This window comes from Vanellus vanellus, assembly GCF_965231255.1.
Source record: "Vanellus vanellus genome assembly, chromosome: 3".
Classification (NCBI taxonomy): Eukaryota; Metazoa; Chordata; class Aves; order Charadriiformes; family Charadriidae; genus Vanellus; species Vanellus vanellus.
In genome coordinates, this window is record NC_138907.1 from 93,825,576 (window position 1) to 93,837,386 (window position 11,811).

Consider the following 11,811-nt stretch of genomic DNA (forward strand, 5'->3'; position numbering starts at 1 on the left):
AAGCTATAGGATAGCCAGCCTGGCCTCCAGCTGGCGTTCCAGAAGGGCACAGATCCATTGTAGGAGCTGTGTTGGGTCTGCCAGCCCTGTGCTTGTGTCCTCAACCGGATTCCATCCAGAAGAAAAAAAAAAACATAAAAAATTTCTCAAGGCCCTTTTTTATTTTTTTTTTATTCTTAAGTCCTCTAACTTGAGGATAAGTGTGCTTGGTTGTCTGTTGTCCAGGGCAGCAGACTGGCAGAGACAGTAAAATGACCATGTCCACACTGCCTTGAGGTATCCCTGGTGAAGAAACCCTCACCAGAATACATCAAGTTGTGGCTAGGGCTGAGAGGGGGAGAGCCTTCTCCTACATCCCTCCTCCCACAGCCACAGGAAAAGGAAATGCCACTCTTTGCTCTGTCTCCCTCTCCCAGCCCCCTCCCTGCACTTCCCAGTGCAGAAATAAGTGGCCCCAGCCATAGCCCCAGCATACTTTGGGAAGCAAAGTTCAATTTTATCTAAAATGCTGAGAAATCTTGCCCCAGCTCTGAAAATACGGCAATTACTCTGGGTTCAGCATTAGCCTCGCAGGGCTATGTTGTTCTGAGGGCCTCTGCTTGTGTCTGTGCAAGATGCTAATATTTAACTGGTCTGACAGCGAAGCCGGCGTTTCAGTAGCCTCTAAGGCCGTCCTGCATTCTGTCGTGCCGTGGACTCGGAGTTTTGCAGGGATTCCCATCCCTGTGACATCTTGATCCGAAGCACTGGACCTCAGCTCTGGGAAACTCTTTTGATCCCGACTGTACCTTTGGCCCTACTCTAGCAGTATGCGCTACCGGCCAGGTTCCAAATATGAACTTTATTTGCTAATAGGTGTCATTTGGGACATGGTTGCTTGAGAGGTAAAAGAAGAGTCAAGGAAAAGTATGAGATGAGCGTATACGAGAAGAAAACATCCTCCGTTCATGTCATTTCTCTCCGTCTCTCTCTTTTGCAGACAGGACAGGATGGGTCATCCCCGAGACCTGCACCCACCCGCATTCCTGTGTCAAAAGGTATGAAAGCAGGAAAGCCAGTAGTGGCAGCCCCAGGAGCAGGAAATGTGACAAAATTCGAGCCTCGTGCCGAGACTCAGTCTATGAAAATAGAACTGAAGAAATCTTCAGCCAGCAGCTCTGCCTCCCTGGGCGGGGGTCAGGGCTGATGGCGGTGGCTCAGGGGGTATGTTCTGCAGGTTTGGCTGCTACCATGGAAGTCAGCCCCCCTGTCTGTGTAGTTGCTCACGTTTGCCTGTACTAATGGAGTCCTGCAGCTGTCACTTACAACAAACTAATACGTGTGTGCACTGACTACTTAAGTAACAACAACCTTTTGTTTTCTTACTGAAGTTAAAATAATAATAATAATAATAATAAAAAAGCCATCAAAAGGCAGTTGTACGCCAGGAAGATTTTCGGCCTAGGAAGTGAGAATGGGGCAACCGCATCAGGTTATTAGTCTAGCCCGGGATTTCTTAACGATAGACAGGGTCACTTTTGAGTAGATCAAAGGATGTTTGGTCACTTCTGCTACATTGTCTTCCACCTTAATGGGTCGCTTTCCACCTTTGCTACTGCATGGGCACTTTCCTTCCTGCCTGTGATCATGTGTTTTGAGACTCCACGTTGCCTGGGGAAACACCACCAGGAGACAGCACACTTGAGGTCCTATTTTAATGAAAACTAGTACCACGGGTGTGGGAGGGAGGGAAAGAGAGAAAGGATGGGTGCTGCGTGATCAGCTTTTTCTCTAGGGGTCTCCCATCCCAATTTGCGTTTCTCAGTGGTGAGCTGCTTTCTCAAGGTGGTTCCAAAATTCAGGGGGGTAGGGAGGTTGCACAGTGTTTGGCTGCAGCAATAGTAAGCAGCAGCTTATTTCTTACAAAGGGGGTTAAAGCTTGTAGACAGTTGCAGCCGGGTCCCTGACTTACACACACCGCGTTACTACTGCCAGTTCAGGGGTCAGATGAAGGCAAGGGAGCCAAAAGGTGTTTAGCCCTTAAAAAAAAGCTTGAGAAACATTGATCTGGCTGAAATCAATATGGCCCATTTGTGCCTGCTCCAAAGGCTACTAAAGGCTATGAAGCAAGTCACTCCATTGACTTCACTTAGGTTTTCAGTTTTCCTGGTTGGATGTACTTAGGCTATGTTTAAACTTCAATTCCCAAGCATCCTTATGGCTTAGAGGGGAAGTCAGCACAGGCTACTGGTGGCAGAAGTTGCTATCTGAAGGCACAGTTGAGGTACAGACAACGAAGGAGTTAGGGTTTGGTATGGAAGTTACTCTCAATTCTCAGTTTGAAATATTTTGTCTTAAAATACAAACTGCCTCACAATACCATGGCAGTTCATTGTTTTTCCTTCCCTCTTTGTGATTTCCTCATTTATGTTTGCATTTTTAAGCATGTTTTAAGGTATTGTTCCAGCATGGAAATGGTGTGGATGCCGATGATTGTTACGATTGTTTATGTAATAACAGGAAAGTTATTAAAGGGCATTTCCATTAATTGATCAATTGCCACAGAAGAAAGTCACAACCCAAAGAAATGCGGCCAAGCAGACTGATAAATGATGGTTTTAAAGCTCGTATAACTCAACCACCACAGCGAGCTGTAAAGGACCCAGTGGTTAGAAATAGCTTTCAGAAGGCAAGGCAGGAAGACCACCAATAAATAATAAATACAATTCACAGAAAAGAAAATGCACCAGTGGGTGAAATATTAAATGGCTTTCTGTCTGGAAGAAGAGATTTGATGGAAGAATCTGCCACAGGAGGTCAGCAAAATTATATTCAGTCCAAGCAATGTTTAGTCTTCAGTCTGCACTTTGCATTGCTCTCCAATTTAAGATCCAGATATGGCCATTATCCCAGCGTAAAGCCGGCATTTTATTATTCACACGAAGGGCGTTTTGTCTGTGGTGTAAAAGCTGCTGCCGTATCAGAAAAGTAGGTTCCAATTTTTACACGTGTAGCACCTGCAATACCTGTTAATTTTAAGGTTCTTGTTCCTATGACATCTGAAAATCAGATTCAGATTAGTAACATTTTTCACAGCACTCATTTCTCATTATTTTGGATAAAACTTGGAAACTGGAATTAGCAAGCAATGTGAGTTGCTATGCCAGAAATATATCAGATCCTCTCAGCTAATTGTTATCACTTAACAGCCTCCATTTGTCAATAAATTGTTGCTGAGATCTTACTGTTCTTATTGTAACATAGGCTTTTTAGCAGATGTTCGAAGAAAACACATTATTAAGGCTTTTTGCTGGATAGTCACTCTAAATACTGGCACTGAAGCAAGTCTTTGGGTCAAAACAGTCATTTAAATAATATTGCAAGCATGAGCCCCGAGCTAATGTGGCTTGATACAGTGATGAACTACAGCTGCCTTAAGCCTTCCTTTTCAGATCCTTGTTTCAAAGAAACTTAGTTCCTTAGTTAACTGTTGCTATACCCAAAGCAATATTCTGTGTGTGCCTGTGGTTGAAAAATGTGTTTGTTTTGCTTGAGATCTAAGAAACTAATTCACCTGAAGAAACAAGCCAGCCTTACAGTACCTGAAATCCAGGACACGCAAATTAGCACAACTGAACCAGAACTGCAGGCGCAAGCTGAGGATCACTCTTGTAGAGTCAGTAGGATTTCATGAGACGGACTCAAGAAATTCCAGACAGGTCAAACCAAGGTTCCTGTTATTTTCCCCAGGGGCAGCACAACAGAAAGGAACTTTTGCTCCGTAGCAGAAGCCCAAAGAGTTGGAATCGGGCAACTGGTTTAACTGCTAGCTAAAAATAGGTATTTAGCTGTACTCATCATTTTTAACATGTTTTAATTGACCTGAGATTCTTGTTTCTTAAAGGTAGAAGAAGGGTAAGATGAGAAAAGAAAGCCTACAGTTCAGAAGTCTTAAAAGTTGAAGCATAACTTTATTGTTCTGTCTTTATTATATAGGAATTTCCTCTGAAACTAAAGACAGTTATGTTTAGTGACTACAGTAAGATTCTCCATTCAGTAAGTCAGCTCCAAAAGGGAATTTAGACAACCAAGTCTAAAGACAGTGCTTAAGCCCCAGAGGCATATTGAAGATCTTCCTGAAGTTCTTCCTCTGCACTTGTCTAGTCAGCATTTCAGTTGTGACTTAACTAGCACTGCAGCCTCTGAACCTAATCGAGATCCATAATCTAGGTATTCTTGTATTTCCTCTAAGGGCTTTAAGTCAAGCAACAATTTCATGGTCGCTTAAAGTCAGGATGTAATCCCACACTGGAGTGAAGAGCTGTAGTCCTCTCTTTGTCACCTCCAGCTAGGAAAGTACTCACTTCCATGTGGTTTTCCCTTGAGCTGGCACAAGTGTTTGAACTCAACTGGGGAACTGATCTGAACTAAAAGGAATCTGGCAAAAAGCAAAAAGCTTTAACATAGCTTAGTTCCAGGCCCTTGGGCCAGAAAAAGAAAGCAGGCAAGTGTAGGAAACCAGTGGCTGTTTTAAAGTGTCTGTGGAATCATTAATGCCTCCGAGTAGGTCAAATACCACACAAATATAGGGGTAGTGCTGCTTATTTTCAAAAACTTTAGATTGAAACCTTTCTTCAAAAGTAGGAGACAGGTCCCTCATTCTCACTAGTTGAGGAGACTCAAAGTCACATCAGTTCTAGCCAGGTTCACCAGCGGCACTGACAGAGAGTTGAGGAGGAAGAAGGTGGTATTCTCTTTCCCTCCTGTAAAGGCTGTGCTGTTCTGCTTGGAGGGCTTCAGTATTCACTGAGCAGAAACAAGAGAGTGGTTGAGTGGTCAGGATATTGAACTAGGAGGAGGGAGCCCCCCCTGGATTCTGGTCCCTGTTCCAAAGGCTGCCTTTGAACCTGGGCTTTTGTGAAAAGCAGGCTTATGAGATGAAGTGTCTGTGTTCATCCATCCCTCCTTCTGTCCTTCATTGATGAATAACATTGAACACATCAGCCAGTTTCAACCAAATCTGACAAAGCAATACGGGTCTCCAGCATAAGAAGTTCTTCCAGTTTAATAAAAAGGGCAACAGAGAAGAAGAGCAAGACCTTAGCAGTGCCCCACTGCGCAGAAGGATGTAGCATGAGCTCACCTTCCTACAACATCAAAGAATGAACACAAGAGAGTGATGTCAGAAATACTGCGAGGATGAGCTTTGTTCAGACCTCAGATTTTACTAGGCACCAAAGAAGCAACCTTTGAGACACCAATCCATAGGAAGGAAAATATCAGGGCCTTTATTTACAGGCCTTCTCGGGTATTCTACGTTACTGCATTACAGTGCAGAAACCAAGTTTTCCTCTGCCCAGGTGATCATCTAGAATGGGTCATCCTCATGCTTTCTCTCTCTTACCTTTTCCTCTATATTGATTTTTTTTCTTTTTATGAAGTGGAACAGTTTCCGTAGCAAAATACACTCTGCTCAGAGTAATAATGATAGCTATAGTGTTTCATCAGGAACTCAGCTGGCTGAGAAGCATCTTTGTATTTTTGGTAGGAGTCAATGTCAGCTGGAGCGATGCCCTGTTCTGGCTGACTGCGTGGCCGTATAGGCAGTCATGATAACTCCAGCCCAGCAGTGGGAACACATGGCTTGGGACAGCAGTAAGGTGGAGAGGTGGATGAGCAGGGAAAGGGCCAGCCCATTCATGAGCAGCACATATGGACTGAGAAGGCGAACACTCAGTTCTCCAGATAATCTCTGTGATTTTAAATCTCGTTCCTAATAAGTTTTCCACTGTGTTCTCTACATTATATCACGGCACCTGAATTACTGTTATAGATGAGTACTGCTAATGTAGTCACTGGCAGAGCAATACATTTCAGTAAGCGTGACTGAAAATGAGGGAGCACAGAACTGCAACTCTAATGCCTGGGGGATTTCTCTCAGATCGGTAAAAATGCTAAGTAAATAATAGAAGAAAAACAGAGATTTTCATTTATTTTGCCCACCCTTTTTTTCTTTCATGACACCCATTAGTGTGATTTTTCAAAAATCAAATAACACTTTGTGACGCTTCTGAATATGCCCACAGAGTGTGCATCTTACCATACTTAAACCTCAAACCACTTACAACACATAGTAATTAGCATCATGTGAGTAATCTCTAAAGTCAGGTTAATATGTTGATTCATGCCAATTGGATGCCAAGTCACATGTTACTGCCTGAAATATGCTACACAGGTTCTAAAACATGCCCAATATTTACATGAATTTTCAGTGATTCTGACCAGAAGTGGAAGAGCATCTCTTTAAAGAGAGTAAGCTACTGTCCTGCTGGGTTTCAGGCATCAGCTGCAACAGTCAGGACAATTTTCAGACCAATTATATGTTCCCATCACACATCAGTGGCCGATTTCACTGAGTCGGTTTGAAACCGGTAGTTCACTGGCAGGAGTTTCTGTGAGCTCATCTTTCCAACTTGTTTTCGTTTAGGGGAATGTTTTTCTCCCCTATGTCAGTATGAGTTACCCTCTTCCCCTTAATTTTGCCTGAGCTCTCTCAGGCAAAACTGTATGCAACGTTTCTCATTATAGATGTTAACTTCCCTTTGAATCTTACTGCTCTTAGTTGGCTTTTTGGGAGATGCAATCAGGGTTAACTACTCTCAGATGCAGAGCTATCAGGTCCGGGAGTCAGGTATGAATCACTCAGGTTCTTCACCAGGATATTAAAAATAGAATTACTGATGTATGATTCTCTTCTGTTGCTTGGGTGTGCGTTGTCTGTGGTACATACATTTTTGTATTATCTGGTGTTATTTGTTTGTATATATTGTAAGAAGAAATTAAACTTCATACGTTAAAATGTCAGTTGATGTGCTTCATTATATGAATTGGTATTTTTTGTAGGCCAGCTGTTAATGTTGTGTTTCCCGGAGAAGTTCTGATTTACGTCACTGGGACTGAATGCAGAATTAGAAGTTTTACATTAACTGCATTTTGTTTTCCTGTCATTAAAATAAATTGTTTTGTTTAAGTGAATTCATAGCTCCTCAAAGTGTTCACATCTATAACCCTAGAAAAATTTATGTAATCATATCCTACAGATATAATCATATTCCTACAGACCGTGTTCCTACAGAACTCTGACAAAATCTGCCCTACTATAATTTTAGTTTAATTACTGTTCGGACACCTCTTTTAGTAACTACAGAGTGTGTGTGTGCATAAATATATGTATTTATTTATATATATACACACATTTAAAATAAAATGTTAGAAAAACTAAGAGCAAACATATATGTGTGTGAGAAATGAATGAATACTAGAAGGGGAAATTATTTGATTATTTTACTATTTCTCCCACTCTTTTCTGCATAATTGCTATATTGGGTCCATAGGAGGAAGACTGATACAGAAACCTACTGTAGTTTTGCTGTTTATTCATTAATTGGGCCTTTACAAGGAGCATAATATTTTTCTGCTGCCCATTTAGTTTTCAGAGTTTTGTATCTATTTCTATTTCAGAGTTTTGTAACTCCATATTAATATATAATGTGCATAGTGAATATTAAGAAAAAAATGTTGTATTTAGAGTTCGTGTGACTCCCATTGAACTTAATGAGAGATTCCACCTGAGGATACAACATGACATTAAATAAATGCAGTTTTTTACATCCTACTCCTCAAAAGCTTGAAGTTAGAGAACAGCACTGGCTGTAAGGTAAATTTTTAAATTGTAAGGTAAATTGTAGCCTGTGGGCCTTTCACATTCGTTGCTCAACAACTGGAATCTGCCATCTAGTGGCAAAGTTCTGGCATTAAGACTACATAGAAAACGTTTTGCTTTCCTCTTATAATGTAACTTAAGCATCTTGCAAATATTAGTTAGGAAGCAGAAAAAGGCATAAGTCAATAAAAACATAAAAGGGAATAAATACATGATTAGTGTCATTTCTTGGCTCGTGTCAATTTTGAAAAATCTTCAGATTATTAAGAGAGGAAGGAATCTTTAAAAAAAAGAAGCCCATATAATTTCAATTAAGCAAACAAGTCTTTCTGAAAATCTTTTGTGTGTTTCTAGTGAGCATTGGTACAGATAGAAATTTGGTATTATTTAAAATGCATAAAACACACCTTTTCAGAGAAAACCATCACTGATAGCTAAATTGTTCTATTTAAAAAGTTGCCTGTAGGACCAGGGTATATAGACAGAAGAACAGAAGACCACGTCATTAGTATTTCAGCAGAGCCCAGAGATTAATCAGGATCAGGGATCTCCTACATTACACAAAGGGCAAAGTTAAGTCCAGCCTTTTGAAGACAACGCCGACACTTAATTTTGCATGCTGTGGCTGAAGTTTGTCTCCATTGAAGTCAGTAGCAAAATTCAAGCAGACTTTCTGAATAAAACCAGCACAGGTTTCTAAGCCAAATTTCAACTAAAAATGAGAATTGACCTCATACCTCTTCCTCATCCCCATTTCAGAATTGCCAGCGGGTTTATGATGGATTTGCTCAGACAAGATAACAAGAGACCCAACTCCAAGCCTTCCTCTCCCTGATTCGCGTGTGGGACTGGAACCTTGGTGTTCCTGTGGTTTCATCCATTCTACTATATTATTCTTTTTCCCTGTGGACAACCGAGTGATGGTCTTGACATTGCAGTGGAAGCCAAGGGCTCCTGAGTCATAGCCTGGTATAAATTTAGTTTCCCTTTGTAGCATTAGCCTGGACGGTTTTTATCAACTAGCGATAAGAGAGTAAGTCCGCGAGAGGTTTCTAGAGGAAAAACGCTTTGCACTGCCATTGTCATTGTTCTTCTTTAAAGAAACTTGTAATGGATTTGCAGTCTCATAAACCCATATGTTTTGCTCTCTTTTCTTTTAGAGAGTGTCATCATTCACCAGTTACGCATGAACTCTAGATGAGTTACTGCCCCCACTATGTGCTCTCTGTGTGCACTACCCTCCGTGCCAGTTGGATGGATCACTGCAGAAGCTCTCTGCCATCAACACCAGGGTCACTTGTGCTACTGATTATTCGTGGAAGTATTTATTGCTTCCATTAGATTTTATATATTTTTTTCTTGGTAGAACTTTAAGAATGAAGGGCCTTGCTGATATTTTTAAAGTACATAGCCAGAGAGACAGAGAAGCCGTCTTTCTGCCAGCCGACTTTCACTTTTATTTGCAAAGCCTAAGGCACGTGCTTGATTTTGTTTGATGTTTGCCATATAATTTATTTTTATAATACACTTTGTAAAGTTACTGTCCCAAAGTTGCAATTCCTGTTGTCCATGGCGCATTTATTTGTAGAATACACTGTCAAATTTGCAATTTGATATTTTTGTAATAGAGAGTATGTAAAGAAAGAAAAATTTAACTTCGGCAATGTTTTGTGTTTAAATGGAAAAATATTCAGCACATTTTTCTGCCACCGTGAGATTCTGTGAGACTAAATACTCTGAAGACTGCTGTATGGAATTTGTACTATTGCAGAATATTTCTTGCACTGTGTGATGGTTTGGCATAAAATTACGTATTAAAGTCCAATGCCTTGAAATACAACCAGATTTACTCATTTTAAACAATGTAAGCCAGTTTTTAAAGCTGTGATTTTTTTTCTATATAATGTATGTTTTTACTTCTGCCTGTACCAAAAAAGCTGATTTTCCATTACACTGTAACTAATAAATTTTCACAACTATGCAAATGTAATCAAGCGTTTGAATTTTAACTCTAATTTCTTAGGGTTGAGAGTACTCATATATATTTGTTTATAGGGACAGAACGTAAGGCTTTGGAAGTTCCTTTTTCTGACTGGTATCTCACTGTGGTATCGCACAGTAAAACTGATTCAGATGTTAAGATATGGAGAGGGATCTATCACCATCCCCTAATGACTTAATGGTTTCTGACCTTGCGCTTTCACTGCATTGGCAGAGATGTTTGACTGGTGCTATCGGAATATTTAGTCCTGGACTAGCAGGACTGTATAAATGAGATGCCATGCCCTCTGCCCCGCGGTGAAGGGTGCGTTTTACACTGGCGGCTGTAACTTTTCAAATAGCATCCAGAGAGTTCTGTGGCAGCTACACTTAAAAGTGATTTTTGAATGAATGTATATATAAAGCTGGATACAACCCAGGCAGGGCCTTTTGTTCCTATACTTTTCATAACTAATTATTTTTAATCGAAGTCATTAGCACATATTTAAAATGCTGCAGGTTTTTTAATTGCAGAAGCTACTGGAAGAAGCTACTTTTTGGAAGGGGAAATGGCGTTGCTTGCAGGAGATATGCTGTGAGACGCCAGAAAGAGTGCATTAACTCAGCGTCCCACTGAGGTGACTCGGTCAGTTCATCTTTGAAGCTGTAATATCGCACTGCTGTGTAGTCAGTTTGATCTTCATGGGAGCCGTGGGAGCTGCTTCTCCTTCTAGACAGGAGTTCTGCAGCAAATGCTGACACTGTAGAGAAGCAGGATATTCTGGGACCTGTATAAACTTTCTTGGGAGTTGATCTGCATTGTAATGAGTTTGCTAATACAGCTATACTGAGTAATCAAAATAAATGCTGCTTATCGTTGCAAAAGAGCCATTTGGTTGGTATAGCTTATACTTCAGCTGGTACACCAAGTTTTTTAAGGAGTGTTTTGGGTTTTTTTTCTTACAGCAGACAATGTATGCCAATAACATAGCCGTGTCTGCAGACCGTATTTTAGAGTGAGTTGAGAAGAATTCCAGCTTTCAGAGAGTAACACAGCTGAGGTGAATAAAGTTTAGTACGTGCCACATTTCACTTTACTGCACGGTAGAATGAACATTGTAATGACCCAGATCTATTTTCAAAGCATTACCTGGGAATCAAAACCTATCCATGTTAAGAACTACACTGAGCTCATCTGGACTGAAATTGCGGGCTATTTGAAAGTGACAGTGACATGCCTGAAATAAACTTCAGCTTTTAAATTTGAGTAAGATATAAGCAAAATCTTACTCCAAAATTGAGTCTAGATTTAAAAGGTTCCAATCAAAGTAGAAAATATTCTTCCTTCTCCAGATTTTAATATAAAGCCAATTCAGCATGAGTGTATGTGCAAGTTGTCCCCTTTTGGTTTATGGTTCCTAAACAAATATATCAATATTTACGGTTTCGCAAATACATTAAGTTTATAAGCTTTACAAAATAAAGGTTTGTTTAAAGCATAACAACAGTTGTGGTGTATTTGAAATCATTTAGATTTTAAAATATTTTCAATGAACTGCTGCACTTTGGAGTCGGAGACTGGTAACACTGGTCATAAAAGATCTGTGGTGTTACACACTATTTCATCACTGGCTGATAATGCTTTATGCAGGTAGAATAATAAATTCTGATCTGATACCTGGCAAGCAGCTAAAGTATTTCATAGAAATGCCTGAAGGGTAAAACGTGTGCAAAGGTTCTTTGACCAGTGTATTTCATCTTTATGTTCCTGGTCAATTTTTCACATTACCTAATTTGGATATGAATCTAAAACAAATAAGTAAAGAAAGTGCATTAGCCACATAATGAGCCTCTATTTTGGGGACACTATTAATATAGAATAAAGATGTGATTAATTTCTGCAAGTATTGTCATTTTAAAGGAAGCAATCAGGAAGTGCTTTCAGACTAAGACAACGTAGAGGCTACATTGGGCTATAGGGAGCAGTAGCTTTTAAGCAATTGAAAACCAGTGAAAGATTTACTTTTCTCTTAAAGATCTCTTAGTGTCTAAAGAGGATTGAAAGACCTGTGTCAGTATAATTATAGGTGGTAACATATGATGTTTCAATCGATTAAAAAAACCTCAAA

At 40.2% G+C, this 11,811-nt stretch overlaps 1 protein-coding gene across 4 annotated transcripts in view; it reads left to right on the forward strand.

Annotated features, from left to right (window-relative positions):
- FILIP1 (filamin A interacting protein 1) overlaps positions 1 to 11,187 on the forward strand; it is a 120,706-nt gene extending 109,519 nt beyond the window's left edge. For 2 of the 4 annotated variants that reach the window (XM_082481503.1, XM_082481506.1), the window contains 2 exons: positions 980 to 1,203; positions 8,863 to 11,187. In XM_082481503.1, the coding sequence (XP_082337629.1) occupies positions 980 to 1,186 (207 nt within the window). In that variant the 3' untranslated portion in view covers positions 1,187 to 1,203; positions 8,863 to 11,187. Of the gene's footprint in view, positions 1 to 979; positions 1,204 to 6,882; positions 6,908 to 8,862 lie in introns of those variants that run through there. The other 2 variants (XM_082481504.1, XM_082481505.1) reach the window with 2 other exon arrangements.
- The last annotated feature ends 624 nt before the right edge of the window (positions 11,188 to 11,811 follow it).